At 46.4% G+C, this 21,818-nt stretch overlaps 2 protein-coding genes and 1 long non-coding RNA gene across 11 annotated transcripts in view; 2 read left to right on the forward strand and 1 right to left on the reverse strand.

The window, feature by feature from the left end:
- The window catches only part of LOC105467402 (heat shock protein family A (Hsp70) member 12A), a 182,077-nt gene extending 176,918 nt beyond the window's left edge, over positions 1-5,159 (forward strand). For all 5 annotated transcript variants that reach the window (XM_011716985.3, XM_011716983.3, XM_011716992.2 and 2 more), the window contains one exon: positions 947-5,159. In XM_011716985.3, the coding sequence (XP_011715287.1) occupies positions 947-1,584 (638 nt within the window). In that variant the 3' untranslated portion in view covers positions 1,585-5,159. The remainder of the gene's footprint in view (positions 1-946) is intronic.
- Positions 95-6,613, reverse strand: LOC139356178 (uncharacterized). Of its 3 annotated transcripts, none has more exons than XR_011607616.1 (3): positions 6,476-6,613; positions 6,198-6,264; positions 95-231 (listed from the first exon to the last, which is right to left on the reverse strand). It is a non-coding gene; the product is annotated as an uncharacterized lncRNA (long non-coding RNA). The 3 variants fall into 3 exon arrangements; XR_011607618.1 differs by lacking the exon at positions 95-231 and adding an exon at positions 5,778-5,911; XR_011607617.1 differs by lacking the exon at positions 95-231 and adding an exon at positions 5,968-6,103.
- SPMIP5 (sperm microtubule inner protein 5) lies at positions 6,402-12,912 on the forward strand. Of its 3 annotated transcripts, none has more exons than XM_011717028.3 (6): positions 6,402-6,624; positions 8,379-8,444; positions 10,840-11,058; positions 11,768-11,954; positions 12,437-12,534; positions 12,657-12,912. In XM_011717028.3, exons 2-6 carry the CDS (start codon positions 8,390-8,392, stop codon positions 12,800-12,802), a joined length of 705 nt encoding a protein of 234 aa, XP_011715330.1. In that variant the 5' UTR covers positions 6,402-6,624; positions 8,379-8,389; the 3' UTR covers positions 12,803-12,912. The 3 variants fall into 3 exon arrangements, with proteins under 3 accessions (XP_011715330.1, XP_011715323.1, XP_011715316.1); XM_011717021.2 differs by lacking the exon at positions 6,402-6,624 and adding an exon at positions 6,647-6,778; XM_011717014.3 differs by lacking the exon at positions 6,402-6,624 and adding an exon at positions 6,933-7,329.
- The last annotated feature ends 8,906 nt before the right edge of the window (positions 12,913-21,818 follow it).

The following is a 21,818-nucleotide window of genomic DNA, read 5'->3' on the forward strand; positions in this document are numbered from 1 at the left end:
GGCAGAACCGAGAAAGGGGACGGGCTTTTCCAGCATCACCAGCTGGTGCCTGTGGAGTCAGGTTGGCCTGGATCTGGGAGCCACAGGCAAGGGCCCCGCAGGACCGGGCAGGGCTTTGCCATGTATGTGAGAGGTTGCTGGGCATAGACTCTGGATCCCTCTCCTTGTACTGCAAAGCTGCTGAGAGCTTGCCTCACCCAGGCTTTCCGTTTGGCCTCAAAAGTCAGAGAGCTGGTAATGACAAAGAGGAAGAATTAAATAAACAAAACTTTAAAACAACAAAAAGATCAGAGGGCTGGAAGCTCTGAGGCAATGTTACCTGAGAGTGGCAGGCCCTAGGAAATGCATATTCTTTGCTTTACTGGGACATGTTAGACATCCTCACCCTGCTAGGGAAGAAGGAACTGTTGTGTGAACCAAAGGAAGTTCTGCAAGATGGCAAATGGAATCTGGTCATGTCATTATCCTGCTGCATTGGTGGCAGTACCCACGGACACATAGCAGACTCACCGGGGACTTTTTCAGTATCCCATCCCTCACCTACCAAATCAGACTCTCTAGGAGTGGGATGCGATTTTTATGAAAATCAGAGAATTCTATTTATAACAGCCTGCCTTGACTTACCCAACAGAACCATAGTTTGGAGAGCTTTAGGAATATTCATTTATGCAAACCAAATTCTACTTAAAATTATCACCATGTATCTGTTAAAATGCATTTCTACTTAGCAGCAGCTCTGGCTTTCATTCCGTAACATGTTGGTGTGCAAACTCTCTTTCTTTAAAAGACCAGTTCTGCAAAGATTCTGTTCAAGGAGCTCAGAGTAAGCCTGCCCTCCCATTGGCCCAAGTGGTCTTGTCCATTCCCCACAGATGCAGGCAGCCTAGTTCCCCCTTCCTTGCTGGCTTTTGGTGACAGGACATTCTCCCTGCCTCTTCCCTTCCAGGGGACCTGTTTCAGAAGCCCGAGGTGTCCACCGTCAAGTTCCTCTTTCTGGTGGGCGGCTTTGCCGAGGCGCCCCTCCTGCAGCAGGCAGTGCAGGCTGCCTTCGGGGACCAGTGCCGGATCATCATTCCCCAGGACGTGGGCCTCACCATCCTCAAGGGCGCCGTCCTCTTTGGTCTGGACCCTGCGGTCATCAAGGTTCGCCGGTCGCCGCTCACCTATGGGGTGGGCGTGTTGAACCGCTACGTGGAGGGCAAGCACCCGCCCGAGAAGCTGCTGGTGAAGGATGGCACTCGGTGGTGCACCGACGTCTTCGACAAGTTCATCTCTGCCGACCAGTCTGTGGCCCTGGGTGAGCTGGTCAAGCGTAGCTATACCCCGGCCAAGCCCTCCCAGCTGGTCATTGTCATCAACATCTACAGCTCTGAGCATGACAACGTCAGCTTCATCACTGATCCCGGGGTGAAGAAGTGTGGCACACTTCGCCTGGATCTCACGGGGACCAGTGGCACCGCAGTGCCCGCCCGGAGGGAGATCCAGACCCTTATGCAGTTTGGGGACACCGAGATCAAAGCCACAGCCATTGATATAGCCACTTCGAAGAGTGTCAAAGTTGGGATCGACTTCTTAAATTACTAACCCTCCCGCCCCGCTGCCTGCCCCCTGGGACTCAACTTATCTGCATCTGCTGACCTCAGCCTTGACTGTTCTTTCCCTAACCTTGACCCTCGCCATTGCCCATGTGAATTTCAGCAGGGAAGATGAGAACAATCAGGGCTGGAAATAATTAGTGACTTTTGAGGGCACACTGGAGTCAGAAAAACAGAAATTAAGATTAAGGTTTAGGCATAGAAGATTAAAGGATCCTGGAGGAGCAGCTAGTTTCATAGGTACAAAAGTGGTGAAACGGCCACGGAGAAGGAAATCAGTACATTGCTGCAGCAGTGGTTGCGCTGCTTTGAACAGATCTCTGTTAAGTAGAATTTAGGATGCCCTATTGCTGTCTTTCTAGATTTAAAATGACATCTTTGAACCAGGAGGAGATCTTCATCTGAGACTTTTCTTTCTAAAGTTTTTGGATGGCAGTCAATATAAAATGCCACCCATCTGCAGTTAATTTCTTTTCATCATCATGTGATTAAAAGTGGTGAATCAGTGGGAACTGGGAATGTTTTTAGCTGGTGGTAGAAGGCTGCCTACACTGGGCACTGTTTTAGGTTCTCATATAATTTAAATAGCAAGGAGGTTCGGGGAAGAATAACCGTAGCCTTGGGTAATCCACCAGGGCTTTTGCGAGTAGGAGAGCTGATACCTCACATTCTTAGCAGGTGAAAACTTGCCATGATGGAAATAGATAGTAAAGAGTTACTGACGTATCCCAAATTCTATGCTGTGGTATAAATTCCCAGCATGCCCAGCCCTGATTTCTGAGTTCATAAGTAATTCTAGTGAACCTTAGTAGGAATTCTGGGTAAGAAAATGAGGTTGCCTTTGGTCTTGTTTGCATCACCAAGCCCAGGCATCCAGAAGAGCCCCTCACCTTGAAAAGCAGACAGATTTTAAATTAACCCCCGCCTTCCCACTCGCCTTCATCTCCCTAAGAGTTCTGGCCATTTAGTCCCACATTTTGAAAGGAATACATGGGTGAAATTTGGGAAGAGAATCTGTGCTATGCAATGTTTCATTAAAATCTTCAGTTTTTCAAGTCTCTCTCAATTTGTAGATCTATACTTGATGGATTAAGTCAGTTTTGTTTTTTTTTTTCACAGCAGGCCTGTGGCTTGCCTGCATCAGAATTGCCTGGGTGCGTGTTGAAAACAGGTTCCTGGATCTGGGCCCTTTTTAACTGAGGCCAACTGCACCAGAATCTGCATTTGTAGTGTAGACTGCATCATGGTTCAACTGAAATTTGAGAAATACTAACTTGAGATTTCGTTCAAGTTCACACACAGACCACAGCCCACACTCTGCAGGTGTTCCCTTTGGGCTCCCTTAGAAAGAGTGCTTACACGTGAAGGTGACCCCATACCTTGCCCTCTTGGTCAATGGGATTGGGCCTCCACCTGGCTTAGAGATGAGATGGCACTTTTAACCCTCACAGGAAGGGCCAGGGGAGGGAAAAAATTGCAAGAAAGGGACACCAAGAACAGAGCTGACTGAGGAACCAACTGGAGGGCCTTCACTCTCTCCTTCCCCACTGTACAAAACCAGTTTTCTGCAATATTCAGGAGCCAAATGAGGAAAAAGAATCAAGAATCTGACTCACAGCCCATCTGATCTGTTCAAAGCTGTTTTTTCCACCTGCTGAAATTCATTAAATCACTGGAGGCATGCATAATGAATGGAGAATGAGCGAACTTCCAATGCAACTTGGATTCACAAACCCATTATCATAGCCAATATGCAGATTTTAAAAGCATTTCACATTTCATTTGACCATGTCTTCTTTTTCACATCGCCTGCTGCAGAACTCCCTACTAGAATGTGAAACACGAACAAACCACAGAACTAGAGAGTGCTGGTTAGTCACATAACTTAGTAGCGGGATTGTGTATCCAGGCACAAAGGTGTCTTTGCTAGTGTTCTCTTGCTCCCTGCCCTGCTTCCAACGCTAAATGGTATGGGTCTTTCTTTGTTGCCAGCCATATTCTACAAATAAGACTTTTCAATGTAGTTATGAGTAATATAATTTTATGTACATATAATGTTAGAATATTGTACAGAATCTTTGTTTCTATGATGCGCTTGTTTCAAAAAGGAAAATGATCCTTGATTTTTGTTGATGATACTTTTGTTACTGTCCTTAATTTTCCACAGTTTGATTTCTTAATTGTGCTCACTAAGCATCAGTTTGTGCTGATGCCAAGCTATGGACTATGTACGCAAGACTGAGCAATAGACAGAGGTGCCTAGGGTCAGAACACACTGAACATACATGGACCACCTGGATCAGGAGCCTCATCAGACCCTTCTCCATGCACATCCTTCCCAAAGAGTCACGGATTCCATTGAAAGGAGCAGATTCTATCAATTCTCCTGTGCAGACTTTAAGAGCTGAATGTTCTTGGTCTGGAAGCAATGTGACTGCGCAGAACAACCTAAGAAACGCTTGCGTCCTCAGGAGTCGTTGACCTCTCCTTCCGGGACAGAGCAGTCACTCTGAGGGCAAAGCGTGGTCCACTGTGTGTGACGTTTTCAGGATGCTAGGGTCAAAGAAGGAAACCAAGTGGTACATAAGCCCAGCTTTTCTGCTTGGCTAAGTGTAAGTGTGAGTAACATGGCCAAGCCCCTCTTTTTTGGGCTAATGTAAAGCCTTTCCCGCCTTGCATTAACGCTATCTCCCTGTGTACTGTTTCTCTTAAATGAGCAGATAGAAATCTGCAGTGTTGGCAGACAGGTGATGGAGAGGATGATAATTTTATCTTTTGGCCATAGAGTTGCAGCCCCAGTTGTCAAAGTCCTTAAACAAAACCCCCAAATCCATCCCTCCTTCCCTACCCCCACTGGAATATTCTAGAATAAGAGCACTGGATAAGTACACTTGAACACATTTTTCTAATCTTAGAAAGCATCTACAAGGCCTGTTGTCTTGACCCATTACTCAATTGTCCCCGACATATTATCTGATATTCACCTTTCTAGGAAGCAGAATCATCAAAGCTTTCCCTTGTAACTGCCCTTTCCGAACACAGCAGGCATGAATAAATGCTGAATAACAGACAGGTTACAGACAGGAGGGGAAACAGGAGGAACCATACAACTGTTTTTGCAAAATGATGGCTGAGTCCAGATTATAGAGGCTGCCTTACCCTTAGAATGTTATTTAGACCAAGTTTAGCTTTTAGAGTCCAGGTCTGGTTAATTGCCAGGGTAGCAAAGAATCGCATGCACCAATGTAAACAGGAGTCAAAACGCATTATTAGTCAAAGATCGAATTTCACATTGTAGAAATGTATAGCTGTGATTAAGCTGCATATGTATGCTGGGAAATGGCTTAAGTGGATGGCTAGTATAAAAGTTGTTGGCCATAACGTCACACCTCTCATCTGCTTGAAATATGGACCACTATTCTAAAATATCAGCTACTGGGGTCTCGTTCACTACAAGATAAATTCAAACTTCACAGAACTTTGCAGCAGTTCGCCACCAGACAGGATTGTGTCTGCAAACTCTTGTCTTCACAGATGCCTAATAAAGCAAAACTCTGAATCTCATGTGGCCCAGATTGTTTTTCCCCCATCCTGGGTTTGTAAACCGCATGACGGACACATCAGTACTGACCTCCTTCTCTACCCCATCTCAGGTGGTGGAGAGAGAGTTTCAGTTTTTTCCAGGTGCTATACCTTTTTTTTATTTTATTTTATTTTTTTTTTTTTGAGACGGAGTCTCGCTCTGTCGCCCGGGCTGGAGCGCAGTGGCCGGATCTCAGCTCACTGCAAGCTCCGCTCCCCGGGTTTACGCCATTCTCCTGCCTCAGCCTCCCGAGTAGCTGGGACTACAGGCGCCCGCCGCCTCGCCCGGCTAGTTTTTTGTATTTTTAGTAGAGACGGGGTTTCACCGTGTTCGCCAGGATGGTCTCGATCTCCTGACCTCGTGATCCGCCCGTCTCGGCCTCCCAAAGTGCTGGGATTACAGGCTTGAGCCACCGCGCCCGGCTATACCTTTTATTAAGTTATTCTAACAATACTAGGTCCTCTGTTTGCTGGGAACCAAGGCCCCATCGATATGCACAGAGCCCCTTTTCTCTAGAAGAAAGTGATCTAGCCAGAAGGAGGGCAGGTAAGCAGAGTGACCACTGCCAATGCCACTGCACCCCAGTGAAAGCCACTAAAACATGCAGAAGGCCTGGCCGGGCTCTTGCCCCTGGGCATCCCAGCCTTCACGTGAAACTGGCTGTGTCCAGAGCCTACACCTGAGTCACCCTCCAGCGTTGGCTCTGAAAGCTTCCTGATGGCCCGAGGTATTTCTAAATGGGGTGATAAAAGCGAGGTATAAATGGTGGTAGGCTCCACCAGCCTTCATTTGCAGTTCAATTTTTACACAGGTAGAGGTAGGGAAGGCCGGGAGGTGCCGCAAACAAGCGTGTCCTGGAAGTAGCGCAGCTTCAGCGTCCTTTTCTGTAAAGGGAGCAGCCAGCGCGTGCCCGCTCCCACAAAATCTGGTTCATAGGGCGGACATCTTGGTGGGTTTCAATCCAATGAGAGGAAGTCTGGGTGCCCCACCAAGGGTGATTAGAAAGAAGGATGACTCACCTTCCCCAGGTGCACAGCCACTCTTCTCTGCCTTCACCTGTCTGGGCCACCTGAAAATCTGCCTCTCCTAACAGGAGACAGTGAGGGAGGGGCTGCCAGGCCCAGGAAGCTCCTGTATTGGAGGCGCCAGGGCCCCCAGGCCTCGCCTCCTCCCGCCCACTGCCGGCCCCGCCCCCCTGTTCCCGCCCACCCGCTTCCCTCGCCAGACCAGCAGGCCCAGCCGCCGCCGGGTCTACACCCGCAAAAACGCCCGCTTTGACCTAGAGCCCTCTGCATACCCTGTCCCTGGCTGGGGCAGCCAAGGCGCGGAGGACAGCTCCGAGGCCAGATGTTTGCTGCGCAGATGCCCGACTTTACACCGGCGGGGCGGGCTGTGCCGGGCGCTGGGGGAAGCGCCCCAGAGTCACTCAGTTCACCCACCTTCCAGGTGGGACCCCGGGAAGAGTGGGGGAGGGGCAGGCTGGCAGCGGTGGGGGCTTTGTGCTCCACGGGGTGAGCGCACAAAGGCCTGGTGGAAGGCAGGGATCCTGGGCGGCCCGGCAGAGGCCAGGTGGGCGCCGGATACAGCCAGCCCCGCCCAGGTGAGCGCTGGGGTGGGATTGGAAGAGGGTGATAGGAGGGGTCCTGCTGGTACTTTCTACCCCCTCCTAGCCCCCTTTCTCAGGGCACCGCCTCTCACCCCACCCTCCTACCTGCCCACCTCCTCCAGGCAGGCTTTTACCCCAGCTGATGATTTTGGGCAACATATCCTGTCCCTGGGAATTTAGAGGTCACCTGTTCACACCCCCTTTCACTCTGGAACCCTGAAACAGTTACCTCACCTCTCTGTGCCTTATTTTTCTCATTTATAAAATGGAGGTTCCAACAGGAACTCATTCTTAGGGAAGCTGTGGGGATTAAAGGAGAATGCGGTTCTGCTGCAACTGCATGGGCATAGCCCGTGTTCCCTGTCTGTTGCCTTTTTAAATCGGGAAATGGGTATAATATAGCATTTATATCATGGGGCTGTTGAGAGGACTGAACAAGCGTAGAAAGCTTTCAGAAAAGTAAGCAGGTGGTCAGTTTGGGTGGGACATGGTCTCACAGCCAGGTCTGTCTGACTCCAGGCTCAGTGCTTCCTCCCAGGAGCCAGGTACGTGATGCCGTTAGACCGGCCTAGACGTGGCACAGTCCTCACTGCTGTCAGCCTGGCAGGGGCTGAACTGTCTTAACCATCCCCATCAGTGCCGACTAAGCCATGACTGTGGCCCTCCCCTCTACCCTGAATCCTCTTCTTCCAGCCTCAAGGGCATTGCTTTACAGAGATGAACTGGCTCAGCAGGCAGGACTTGGCAAGGCCTCAGCCCACTTGGGGGGAATGACCAGCGATGCCCAAAGAGGGAAGGTGTCTTATTGCAGAAACAGCATTCACATAAACTGATGTTTCAGTGGAGGCCGCTGAAGCAGAGGGTGGCCTCTGCTTACCCTCCTTGGACTCCATGTCTGCCTTTTGGGACTTCCTGATTCCTTCGAGCCAGAACTCCTTCTCCCTTGTGCGTGCGTGCGTGCGTGCATGTGTGTGTGTGTGTGTGTGTGCCGGAGAATGCGGGGGGGCCCCTGTGCATTGCAGGATGTTCAGTAGCATCCCATCCCCCACTTCTGACAGCCAAATATGCCTCTGGACATTGTCAGATGTTCCAGGGGTGATGGTGGGGGCTGGCAACCATCACCACTGCAACCTGATTTCACCTGGATCAAGAAGGGGGTCTGGGGGTGTGTGGGCCTCATCTCTCTCCTCCCCTGAGGTTCGTGAACCTCACACAGGGGCTTCTGGGCTTGCTCAGCTTTGCATTTCCAGCCTGTATCATGTTTCACAGCCATAGTATGAGTCTAGTTCACAATTATTGGATGGCTGGAGGTTGGATGGAGGGGAGGGTGCTTCCGGGGAGAGGAGACGCTGGGAGGTGTGATCTACAGACTGTTATCCAAGTTAACAGAAAAGGTGATGGGCCCTTGGTCATAGGTCATTGGTTTATGACTGAAGCCAGCTATGTCACTGCCTTTGGGTAAGATGGTGCCTCTCAGGCCTAACCCCTGGCAGTCATTCTTCCACTTCCAAGAGCTTGTGCACACTCCATAGTAATTCCTTAAGGTAGTGACTTTTGATGAGATCATTTCATTCCCTCTTCCCTCCACTAACAGAGAGCGAAATCATGGAGCCTTCCAAGACCTTCATGAGAAATCTGCCAATCACACCAGGCTACAGCGGTAAGTGTGGATGTGCCCTGCAGCTGTGCCCGGCAGGGGAACCTGTGTCCTGGTCTCTGTCCCTGCCTTGACCCACTGTCTGTGTCTGTGCAGCCAACTGGACCAGTCTAGGCGTTCTAGCTTTTGAGACATGCATTGAGAGCATTCCATCGCTGAAGATGGCTGATGGCTGGGTTCTGAGAGGCAGAACTTAGACCACATGTCCCAGAACATGGCCTGGTATGCAGAGGAAGCACTTAATGCCTGTTGAAAGAATCTGGACCAGGATAGACACAATGTGATGAGGATAGACACACGAATAAGTAGAGGCCCTGTCCTCCCCAAGTTTTCTCAAGTCCTCCACAAAGGTTATCCTTGTGCTCCCATCCTTTCCTGCATCCCCTAAAGGAAGGCTGACCAACAGCCCTGGTCTACCTGGAACTGCCTTTGTCCTGGGACTGCCTGGGACTTTCCTTAACACTGAAAATCTTGCATTTGGGAAACTCCTCAGTCCTTGGCAAACCAGGACAATTGGTTGCCCTACCTAGAGGCTATTCCTCCTCAGGCTTCTGGGCTACTGAGAACTTACTAAGTCATATCCCTGTGGGTGACAAACCCAGTGATCCCCACAGACCCTTGGCTCTCCCATACAGCCGTTCTCAGGAGGAGTGGTGCTAGGGGGATATTCCAAGGTTGCCCAGCCTCACCCCGGTCCTAACAGCTGGTTGAGAATGGGCTTTGGGTTCTGACAAGCTGAGGTTCGAATCTGTTTGGCCACTGTCAATGAGACTGTTAAGTAACTTGCCTCTCTGTGGTAAGTACAACATTCTATAAAATGGATGTATTAGTTTTCTAGGACCACTGCAACAAATTGCCACAAACTAGGTGGTTTAAAGCAATGGAAATGCATTCCCTCACAGTTCTGAGGCCAAATGTCTGAAATCGAGGTGCCCGCAGGGCCATGCTCTTTCTGAAGGCGCTAGGGAAGGATCCCACCTTTGCTTCTTCCAGCTTCTGGTGGCCCCAGTGTTCTTGGCTTGTGGCAGCATCTCTCCAGTCACTTCATCCTCACATGGCATTTCCCCCTGTGTCTCAAGTCTCCCTCTTCTTTCAGGTGTAAGGACATCAGTCATTGGATTTAGGACCCACCCTAAATCTGGGATGATCTCATTTCTAGACCCTTAATTACATCTGAGAAGTCCCTATTTGTAGATAAGAGCACTTTCACAGGTACCAGGGGTTAGGATTTGGATATATCTATTTGGAGGATACAGTTCAACCCACTACATGAGATACCATAAGATTGTTGTGAGGATTAAAGGAGCCAGCATACATAACCTATTTTAAATGTCTTGGTCCTTAGCGAGACTCGATAAAGGTAGCTTGTATGCTTATGTGTGTGCATATATGCACTAATATAAAACCTAGGCAGATCAAAGTAGGCCCTGATGGCAGGGAAACCACTGTGGCAAGGCCCCTAGGGTCTTCCTGATATTAGGATATCTTTTAATCGTCCAAGGGTTGGGGAGACTGGGCAATGTGTGGAAGGCTTCCAACACTGTCAAGATTAGTAATTAGATTCTTCCAGAGGGGGTTATTGTAGGGCTCAGGGGGTGAGGATTGCTACTTTCAACTCCGAAGTCAGGTTTTGTTTTCCTGGAGACCATGGCAAGAATGTTGGGCTTCCATAAGGAGAGAGATTTATTTATTTATTTTGCAGTTTAAAACCAAGTTCTTAACCAGTTTTCCTCATTTGTTCTGCAAAAAAAAAAAAAAAAAAAAAAAAATTGTTTTATTGTGACAATGTTATAGTACTTAGGATTCAGCCTCCAGTTTAAGTAAATAGTTGTGTTTTACCCATACTAATTGTAATGATTATATGTTACTTGGTGGGAAATGGTGAAAAATTGTGCTAGGAGTGGGTCTTGCAGATAATGAATTTACCTTTTTGTGTAATAGGGCTCTGCTCTTAATAAGCCTGCAATTTCCTGATGGTCCGGCAAGAAAGATCCCAAATTGCATTTGGGAAGTGTCGAGGAAAATAAGCTTTCTCTCTAAAAAGATGAATAATTTCAATTACTCCTTAGACTATCATTTTGGCCCATTAAATGCTTTCCCCATTTTCCATCAGGCTGACATCAGGGGCTTTGCTATTCAAAGAGTATTACTGTCACCGCCTTTGTTGAAATGGGCCTTCCCTTCCCAGCTCCAAGGTCATTTTTTGTGACCTTGGGAGGGCCCAGTCACAGTGGAAACAACAGCACTGTTTGTATTAATGGCCTTTGGAAAAACGTAGTGTTGTTGGCTGAGGAAGAAATGCCAAAGGGTGGGCTGAAATGCTGGGGAGTTTAGGCGGGCTCTGAATTCCTTGCTGGCCAGTCTTGCTGAAGGCCGTGATTCCATTCGGCTCTTGCAGGCTTCATACCATTCCTCAGCTGCCAAGGAACGTCCAGGGAGGATGACATGAACCACTGTGTGAAAACCTTCCAGGAGAAAACACAGCACTATAAAGACCAGTTGCGGGAATTTTGCTGTGCAGTGGCCACTGCCCCAAAACTGAAGCCTGTCAACTCCGAGGAGATGGTCCTGCGGGCCCTGCACCAGTACAATCAGCAGCACCACCCCCTGCTCCTGGGTAGCAGTGTCCTGAAACCACTTCCCCTTACCCCTGGTCACCCATGCAGATTCTTACAGGCCAGCTGAGCTGCCCCAGAGTACCCAGAATCCCACACAGTTCCAAATCCCAGGGGTCAGTGCCAAACGCAAAGGCTCCATTTCTTAAAATGAGAAAGATACATTTCTTTTTCTTTTTCTTTTATTTTCTTTCTTTCCTTTCATTCCTTTCCTTCTTTTATTTTCTCTTCTCTTCTCTTCTTTTCTTTCTTTTCTTTCTTTCTGACGGAGTCTCACTCTGTTGCGCAGGCTGGAGTGCAGTGGTGCGATCTCAGCTCACTGCAACCTCTGCCTCCCAGGTTCAAGCGATTCTCCCACCTCAGCCTCCCAAGTAGCTGGGACTACAGGTGCACGCCACCATGCCCGGCTACTTTTTGCATTTTTAGTAGAGACAGGGTTTCACCATGTTGCCGAGGGTGGTCTCGATCTCCTGACCTCAGGTGATCTGCCCGCCTCGGCCTCCCAAAGGGCTGGGATTACAGGCATGAGTCACAGTGCCTGGCCAGAAACAAACATTTCTAGGGGACAGAGCACAGTCCTGGTTACGGAAGAGGGTGCTGGTCTGAGAACTAGGAGACCCTAGGCAAGTCACAAGTTTTCAGGCCTCAGCTTCTGGATCAGTGGATAACATTTTTTAGTTGCTTTCTCTGTGCCATGGTGTCTTTTCACAGAATGCAAATACGTAAAGAAACCTCTCCAGGAGCCTCCAATCCCTGGCTGGGCAGGCTACCTGCCGAGAGCCAGGGTCACTGAATTTGGCTGTGGCACGAGATATACTGTCATGGCCAAAAACTGCTACAAGGATTTCCTGGACATCACAGAGAGGGCCAAGAAAGCACATCTGAAACCATATGAAGAGTGAGTCTGGCTTGGGTCGGCACCCTAGGCACAAGATCAAAGGGAGAAGTGCAAACCCAGGACGGGGGTTTACCAGATGTCCCTGTCCCAGCACTAGGACGATTTGTGTGTGATTTGTCTTAGAAAAGGTGCCTCATTTGTAGTTTCAGGGCTTCCCCAGTAGGCAGCTGCCCCCTGCTTCTGACCTGCGCTCAGCATTTTCCAGCAGCTCTACCTGTGTTCTTTGCTGGTTTGCAGGGAGGGGCTGGGAGTAAAAACCAGCAGGGCTACCATCCTGGCAGTGGCTTATGGCCCAAGGGTGCTGAGTGGCCTCAGTTTTCTCTTCTGCAAAATGAGGAGGATGATCTTTCCCTTTAGAATAAATTGTAAGGAAATAAACATACCATGTTCATATATTTACTCTTATATATTGTATTTATATTTATTCTTATTCTATTCTGAAGGAAAGGTCTATAACTTCGTGACTTCTGTTCTTGTTTTAGAATATACGGAGTTAGCTCCACAAAAACTTCTGCTCCTTCTCCAAAAGTTTTGCAGCATGAAGAGCTGCTGCCAAAATATCCCGATTTTTCTATTCCAGGTGAGGAGGCCTGTCTCTTTCCTTCCTACTACTGTTTCAAAAAGGGGATGAAATGTGTGCAGTGGCCTTTCTGCTTAGCTGGGCCAGTTGCCTTCAACTCACACGGATGATTTCTCTCCTAGATGAAAGCTGCCCTGCCCTTGGAAGGCCCCTGAGAGAGGACCCCAGAACTCCGTTGACATGTGGCTGTGCTCAGAGGCCAAGTATACCATGCAGTGGGAAGATTTACCTAGAGCCACTGTCCTCCGCAAAGTATGCAGAAGGCTAGAAGCGCAGCGTCTCCCAGGGAGAGGTGAACTTTAAGTGGGGCTTCCGAAACCTGCCGTTCTCGTGTTGGCATCATGCCCAATGAGCAATAAAGAAATTTAATAACAAGAAGTTTTTAACTGCCGCCTGCATCCTGAGTGGTTGACAGTCGCATGTCATTAATGATAAAGACCTTTTTTTTTTTTTTTTTTGTCATGTGAGTATAAAGAGGCTGCTTCTCTGCATGCTGAAGTTTCTTGTGCGGGTTTTCTCCAGGTTATGTTGACCATGAGCTAGGGTTCCTAACCCCCGAGGTAACACTGCAGCCAGGCCAGGATCTTCACTGAAGACCTAGCCCAACCCTCTAACCAAACAGTCTCTGGGTCCTGGCATGTTACTGACAGCGACACAGATGCCACGCCCACCCCAGCCCTGGTTTTCCAGAATCCCGGTCCCCAGAAGGGTCCAATTAGCAGATATCAGCTATATTGGTGTGATAGGGCTGCCTCCACAAAGTCCCACAAACTGAGTGGCTTAAGACAACGGAAATTTATTGTCTCACAGTTCTGGGGGCGGGAAGTCCAAAACTGGGGTGTTAGCAGGCCCCTGCTCCCTCTGAAACCCATGGGGGAATCCTTCCTTACCTATTCTTAGCTTGCTGTGTTTTGCAGCCATGTTGGCATTTCTTGCTACTAACTCCAGGCCCCCTGGGTGCCTCTCTGCCTTCACACGGCCATCTTCTTACAAAGGACATCAGTCGCACTGGATCGGGAGCATGCCCTACTCCACTGTGACCTCATTGTAACTCATTACACCTGCAATGACTCTAGTTCCAAATGAGTCACATAAAGTACGGGGACTAGGACTTTCACACGTTTTTTTTTTTTTTTTTTTTTTTTTTTTTGAGGGACATAGTTCAAGCTGTAACACTGGATAACATGCTCTTGCCACTAGCAGGCACCCTGACCTCCCTCAGCAACCATCCGCATGCAGAAGAAACAAAAAAACAGCTCCTGGGACAATGAGACCGTTGTCATCCGCTCAGAAACATGCAGAGTCACACAACGCAGCAAGCTGGGTCTGGGTCTGGAAGATTTTTTCCAAGGCAAGAATTTTCACCTGGACATCCTGGGCTACCATGATTCCATGGGTAGAAGTCAGAAGGTCAGAGAACTTTGATGAGAAAAAAAGTTACATCATTGTTTTCACTAACTTCCAGGCGAAATTTAGTATTTCCTTCCTTGATGAATGTAAGCCACGAACCACTGCAGGACCCGTCACCTTAGCCTGAGAGCAATCACGGATGTTTTTGTATCACGTGGCTCTGGCTGCAAACAGCTTGAATGATGTTAAAGCTCATCTCTTTATAATCATGGTGGTTAATTATAGTGGCTATATCTACTCTCTCACATACTGTTATTCAATATAAGAATAAAGAAACAAATGGCTGTTTTATAAATTTGTTCTTTTTAATATTTTGATAATATTTCAATATTGTTTCCCTTGTAATCTTATGTATTTTGCTTTAAACATTTGGAAATCTTGTTCTGACAAGAGGCCCATGGATTTCATTAGACAGCCGTGGGTCCCCACCACAGGCCTGGTTAAGAACCTTTGTCTAGAAAAACAACCAGGAATGTGTGTAAAGGGAGATGGTCACACAAAACCAGATAACGGCACCTTCCCCACAGGGTTCCGGATTATGGTACATTTCATTATTTTTAAATGATATGATGGAAAAATGGTGTTGTATAAAAATACCTAGGATCCCTTAGGCAGGTCATAAAACTGTACAATAACAGCAGACCTGTGTGTGTTACTCATACACACAAACTCATACACTCTATAATCCTGCTTTTTGTTTTTAAAAAAGGGTGGGGGCGTGGGTACTAACCTATAATGCTAGCAGTGGTCATTTGGATGATGGTCCTATTGGTTATTTTTATTTGTTTATTTATGCTTTTTTCAGTTTTCCATAGACAATAGGTATTGTTTTTATAAGCAAGAAAAAAGTCATTAAAAATATCCCTATTTGTATTAAAAGATATTTTAATATTTTAGAGATTAAATGTTTAAAGAAAGGTCAGGTGCAGTGGTTCACGCCTGTAATCTCAGCACTTTGGGCGGCTGAGGCGGGTGGATCACCTGAGGTCAGGAGTTTGAGACCAGCCTGGCCAACATGGTGAAACCCCATCTCTACTAAAACTACAAAAATTAGCCAGGCGTTGTGGCACATGCCTGTAATCCCAGCAACTCAGGAGGCTGAGGTGGGAGGATCACTTGAACTGGGTAGGCAGACATTACAGTGAGCCAAGATCACACCACTGCACTCCAGCCTGAGCAAAAGAGTGAGACTCCGTCTCAAAAAAAAAAAAAAAAAAAAAAAAAAGGCGTTTAAAGGAAAAAAGCCACATCTCAATAGAAGGTAGCTGGCATTCCCTTCCAAGGGCTGAGGCAAAACTCAGTGAACTGTCGGGATTTTTTCCCAGTGTTCTGAAAACGCTGGAAGAGTTAAAACCCACAATCTTGTAAAGGAAAGGTGGAGCTAGATCTCCCCACTGCCAGGACTCGGGGGTGGCCCAGCCTGCTGCATCTGTGCTGGCCTCTCAGGAATGAGAGACAGGAATGGATAGCTGCCTGGCCCCTTCTCCCAGTTCGCAGATGGCTCCTAGGGCCTCAAGGTTATTGGGGGTCTTTGCCCATGAAATTAACGGGGTGTGAGGACTGAAATGACCCCTTGCAACTGCCCATATCTTACTCCCATCCATGGGATCTTATGGTGCATCCATATTTAAGTCACTGACTAATTCATTTTGCACCAATTTTAAAAAATGGCTTGAGCTGTAAAACTGAAACAAAACCAGAAAAAACAACCCAGTGATAGAGGTAACAAAATTGAATAAAGGCAATTTAAACAATTCTTTAACAGTATCTAATTATTCTACAACTTCGTGATTAAGATCACCGAGTTCAATGTGCAAATCTGTAACTCCCTTTGTTTAAGCAGTTCCGCATTGCAAATCTTTTCCTTAATCTTTATCCTTTCTGTTTCTCCCTAGCCTATAATTTCTAGAGTGTCGTCTGTTGGCGGGGGAGGTAGAGAGGTGCTTTTACTGCTCAGCAAATTATCATTATTAGCACAAGCTGCATTTGTAATGAGCTCATTCTTGCCACTAAAAACAATTTTCATTACCTGATAAGAAAATTCCTTGGGCCAACTTGGGCCTTTTGTTGGGAGAGTTTGACCTCCATGGCAATCAAGTGCTCCTTTGGGGTCACCTCTTCCTCTCTTCCTTTTTCTGTGCAAGAATTGACAGTTCTCTCTCTTTTTTTTTTTTTTTTTTTTGAGAGGGAGTCTCGCTCTGTGCCCCAGGCTGGAGTGCAGTGGCACAATCTTGGCTCACTGCAACCTCTGCCTCCCGGGTTCACGCCATTCTCCTGCCTCAGCCTCCCAAGTGGCTGGGACTACAGGCTCCTGCCACCACGCCCAGCTAATTTTTTGTATTTTTAGTAGAGATGGGGTTTCACCGTGTTAGCCAGGACAGTCTCGATCTCCTGACCTCGTGATCCGCCCATCTCGGCCTCCCAAAGTGCTGGGATTACAGGCTTGAGCCACTGCGCCCGGCCAGGACTTCTTCTTTCATATTGACCTTGGAGAATCTGATTACAATATGTTTTGGGGATGGGCATCTTATATAGTATCTCACAGGGATTCTCTGAATTTCTTGAATTCGCATGTAAACCTCTCTAGCAAGATTAGGAAATTTTTCATGGACTGTATCCTCAAATGTATTTTTTAAGTTGCTTGCTCTCTTTCAGAAATGCCAGTGAGTCCTAGGCTTGGTCTCTTTACACAATCGCATATTTCTTGGAGATTTTGTTCATTTTTTAAAATTCTTTTTTCCTCATTTTTTTCGCCTGCATTGCTTTGAAGGAGTGGTCTTCAAGTTCTTAGATTCTTTCTTCAGGTTGGTCTATTCCAATTGCTGTTAATGCTTCCAATTGTATTATGAAATTCTTGTAGTAAATTTTCTATTTCCAGAAGTTCAGTTTGGTTCTTTCTTAAAATGGCAATGTCATCTTTCAACTCTTGGATCATTTTATTGTTTTCCTTGGATTGGGTTTCAGCCTTCTCTTGTGTCTCATTGAGCTTCCTTGCCATCCAGATTCTGAATTCTATGTTTGACATTTCAGCCATTTCAGTCTGGTTAAGAACCATTGCTGGGGAGCTGGTGTGATCATTTGGAGGTAAGAAGACACTCTGGTTTTTAGAGTTGCCAGAGTTCTTGCACTGGCTCTTTCTGTGGGGGCTAATGTTCCTTTATCCTTTGAAGTTGCTGTCTTTTGGACGGGGCTTTTTGTTTTCATGTTCTTTGTTGCCCTTGAGGGTTTGACTGTGGTACAGGTTGGGTATAGTTGAGTGTTTGTTCTGGATGCTTTCAGAGGGCCAATACTCAGCTTGACACTCCTAGGCTGCATGCTTTAACCCTGGGGGGCTGGGACTGGGCCCATAGCTTTTTCCTCTGGCCCCTTGAAGTGAAGCACCAGCTGCTCTAAGGGAACCAAGGTGCTCCCAGACTGCTGGCAACAGTACTCTATTGGATGCTGTGGGCTAAAGTGGTCCAGGAGGGCAGCAGGGTAAAAGGACTCTGGTGGGGTAGCACAGGGGCTGCAGGTGAAAGCATTATGGTGGTGGTCACTGGCAAAAGTGCTTCAGTGGGGCAGCTGAGGCTGCCCTGTGAGCCAGCACAGATCAGACTCACCCCAGTTTGTTGGAAAAGACAGCTTTGCTCTTTCCAGGTCCAGCAGCTAACAAAGGTCAAAGCCACCAAAGGAATATAGAGAGCCTTGGGGGATAGGTGTCTGTGGCCGTGTTCCATTGGAGCTGACCCTGCACGAAACCACCTGGGCTCCCTGCACGTTCAAGCTCTGTTTCCGCCCCCTCTCTGGGCAGCTCCCCCTGCCGACTCAATTGTCTGTGGGTGTCATGATGTTTTCTGCCACTAGGATCCTGGAGGTCCGTGCTGGGAGTAGGCTGCTCTGCATTTCCTTCTCTCACCCCTTCCTTAGGAGCCCTTCAGAGCCAGGAATGAGTCCTGGTGCTCCACAACCCCATGCAGGGTTCCCAGCTTCCTCCCCCTTCAGCCCCAGTGTCTGCGTCATCTCTTTATCCACTCTCAGTGCATTCTCTCCGAAGACCTGTTCAGAGTATGCTGGTGTACCTGATGATCTGATCTCTTCCTGGCTGCACCTAGATAGCCATGTGGTCCCAAGTGCCATATTTGTTTACTTCTTACAAAAGAACTTGAAGAAAACGTGATAAAACATTCACCTTTGCTAATTACAGTGGTTATAGTGGTGTTTGGCAATGTTATTTTGTGTTATTTTAATTTTTTATACACATTTTAGAGGAGAGAGAAAAAAAGAGAAAGATTTTGACTGATTGGTTCTAGGGAAGCTGAAAATTCAGAATACATAAAGAAAAGGACCAGCCGAGAGGGTTGCCCACGAGCCTAGATGGATGAGGTCTACAGTATTTTGGGATTCAGGACCTGTGGCTGGTGAAAGGTGATTTAATGGGTTTCTATGGCTGAGCCTTTCTAAGATGGCCCCACATCTGTATTTGGATTTACATCCTGATTTCGCTGCCACTGCTCCCCAGATACATAGCAAGAGCCTCCCTCCTCTTTCTCTTGAGGACCTATGTCTGTCACATCAAAACTCTCCATTCTCAGTTTCTGACAGTCTTGCCACTTGTCCCTAGTGTCATACTATCATCCCTATACCAAATGGCACTACTGATAAGGACCAAAGCCAGGACCCGGGCAGCATCCTGCGGGAGCCAGCCAAGACTACAGTTGCGTAGACGTCTTTATTTCACAGTATTAACCTGCCCAGGAACAAACCACATAATTCCACGGAGATCTTAACTGAATCAAGATGTTAACAGTAACAAAGGTGCAATAAAAAGCCCTTCATTGAGAATCAGGCATCTTCCTCCTGTCTTCCCAGCCTCCACAGGGAGAAAAAAAATGAATACTTTACAAAGCTATTTCATAAAATGTTATGTTAAATGAACAACAAATTACTTTTTCTTTTACTAGCTTTTAATGCTAATAGTGCCATTTATTCCTGACCTTCAGAAATATGAGATATTTTAAATGACAACATAAAAAGGGTTCTTATTTGAAAACCCAGGCTACTTTAGACTGCATATTATTACTTATAAGTATAGCATGTGCCGGCATCATTCATTTCAGCATCCCATTGATATCTAACTGGTATATATTTCAGTTGACATTTATTGTTCTCCTGCATACGTGTCAAATTCCTTAATGCTGACTCTGACAAAGGCAGAGCACTTGGTATATATAAATTACATTTGCTACCATATAATCAGTGTTATCTATTAGAATGCTATTTGTGACAAATCATATTCAAAATAAAAATTGAATTGATTTTTCTGTTATTTTAATATTGTGCCGCTCACAGCAAGCCTTTGATTGAATCTTAAACACTTTAATGCTCTATTTTTGTTTGAGGCAGATCAGAAATGGGGTTTGTACTATTCACAAAGCTAAAACAATTTGTAACACAACAAAATCAAATTTCAAAAAGCATTTTTATTTTCAAGCCAAGGGAATAAATTTGGTAAAGCTCTCATTACAGGGCCCACAACTTAACGACGAAAGCCACGCACACACGTTTAATTTCTATGCATCCATTTTCATCTAAATTAGATTTTAACTTTAATGCAGGGTATGAAAAGCCTCTACAATTCCTTTGTTTCTACCTTTCCTTTCAAGCAATTGCAGGCTTTCTCCCGGTGAATACAAGCTACACATCATTCTTTGTCCCCCTCCCTCTTGCCAGTTGGTCTGGGCTACCTTCTCTGTGTTCTGGATACAGAGGGTCTCTGTTTCTGAGCTGCTCTGAGGGGGTGTCTCTCAAGGAGTGCCTGCTTCACTCATATTGCTTACAAAATAAATCACACAGCCAGGTGCGGTGGTTCACGCCTATAATCCCAGCACTTTGGGAGGCCGAGACGGGCGGATCACAGGTCAGGAGATCGAGACCATCCTGGCTAACACGGTGAAACCCCGTCTCTACTAAAAAATACAAAAAACTAGCCGGGCGAGGTGGCGGGCACCTGTAGTCCCAGCTACTTGGGAGGCTGAGGCAGGAGAATGGCATAAACCCGGGAGGCGGAACTTGCAGTGAGCTGAGATCATGCCACTGCACTCCAGCCTGGGCGACAGAGGGAGACTCCGTCTCAAAAAAAAAAAAAAAAAAAAAAAGAGAAAGAAGAAGTCCTAAAGGCAGCTAGAGAGAAGGGGCAGGTCATTTATAAAGGGAATTCCATCAGGCTAACAGTGGAGCTTTTAGCAGAAACCTTATACTCCAGAAGAGACTGGGGGCCAATTTTCAGCATTCTTAAAGAAAAGAAATTCCAACCAAGAATTTCATATCCTTCCAAATTAAGCTTCATAAGAAAAGGAGAAATAAAATCTTTTTCAGAGAAGCAAATTCTAAGGGAATTTGTTACCACTACCTGCCTTATAAGAGGTTCTAAAGGGAGTGCTAAACATAGAAATGAAAGAACAATACCTGCCATCACAAAAACACATTTCAGTACAAGGTCCATTGACACTACAAACCAACTATACAATCAAGTCTGCCTAACAACCTGCTAACAACACAATGACAGGATCAAATCCTCACATAGCAATATGGGTTTTAAATGTAAATGGGTTAGATGCCCCACTTAAAAGGCATAGAGTTGGTGACTCACGCCTGTAATTCCAGCACTTTGGGAGGCCGAGGCGGGCAGATCACAAGGTCAGGAGATCGAGACCATCCTGGCTAACACGGTGAAATCCCATCTCTACTACAAATACAAAAAATTAGCCAGGAGTGGTGGCGGGCGCCTGTAGTCCCAGCTATTCAGGAAGCTGAGGCAGAAGAATCCCTTGAACCCAGGAGGCAGAAGTTGCAGTGAGTTGAGATCGCGCCACTGCACTCCAGCCTGGGTGACAGAGCGAGACGTTGTCTCAAAAAAAAAAAAAAAAAAAAAAAAAGAAAAGAAAAGAAAAAAGAAATAGAATGTCAAATTGGATAAAGAAGCAAGACCCAACAACTGTCTTCAAGAAACCCATCTTACAAGTAATGATACCAATGACACCCACAGGCTCAAAGTGACGGGATGGACAAGGAGCTATCAGGCAAACTGAAAACAAAAAAGAGCAGGGGAGTTGCTATTCTTATATCAAATAAAATAGGTTTTAAACCAACAATGATCAAAAAGGACAAAGAAGGGCATTACATAATGATAAATGGTTCGATTTGATAAGAAGACTTAACTATCCTAAATATATACGCACCCAACATTGAAGCACCCAGATTCATTTTTAAAGAAGTTCTTAGAGGTCTACAAAGAGATTTAGAGAACCACACAAGTCAAGTGGGAGACTTCGACATCCCACTGACAACGTTAGACAGATCATCAAGGCAGAAATCTAATAAAGATATTCTAGACTTAAACTCAACACGACCAAATAGACCTAATAGACATCTATAGAACACCCTACCTGACAACAGGATATACACTCTTCTCATCAGCACATGGCACATATTCTAAGATTGAGCACATGCTCAGCCATAAAGCAAGCCTCAACAAATTTTTAAAAAATAACAACCACACTCTCAGACCACAGTGCAATGAAAATACTAATCAATACCAAGAAGATCCCTTAGAACCATAGAATTACATGGAAGTTAAACTGCACCTGAATGATTTCTGGGTAAAAAATTAAACTAAGGCAGAAAAAAAATCATTTGAAATTAATGAAAACAGAGGCACAGCACACCAGAATTTTTGGGACATAGCTAAAGCAGTGTTAAGAGGAAAGTTTATAGCACTAAATGACTAAATCAAGAAGTTAGAAAGAACTCAAATTAACAAACTAATGCCATAACTAGAGGAATAAAAGCAAACCAACTCCAAAGCTCCCAGAAGAAAATAACCAAAATCAGAGCTG

The sequence above is a fragment of the Macaca nemestrina genome, chromosome 9, assembly GCF_043159975.1.
Source record: "Macaca nemestrina isolate mMacNem1 chromosome 9, mMacNem.hap1, whole genome shotgun sequence".
NCBI lineage: Eukaryota > Metazoa > Chordata > Mammalia > Primates > Cercopithecidae > Macaca > Macaca nemestrina.

Coding starts and splice junctions, on each gene's coding strand:
- SPMIP5 (XM_011717014.3), top strand. CDS start 7,272: ATGGTCTCACAGCCAGGTCTGTCTGACTCCAGGCTCAGTGCTTCCTCC. Junction 7,330..8,378: donor TGCTTCCTCCCAGGAGCCAG/GTACGTGATGCC, acceptor CTCCACTAACAG/AGAGCGAAATCATGGAGCCT. Junction 8,445..10,839: donor AATCACACCAGGCTACAGCG/GTAAGTGTGGAT, acceptor CGGCTCTTGCAG/GCTTCATACCATTCCTCAGC.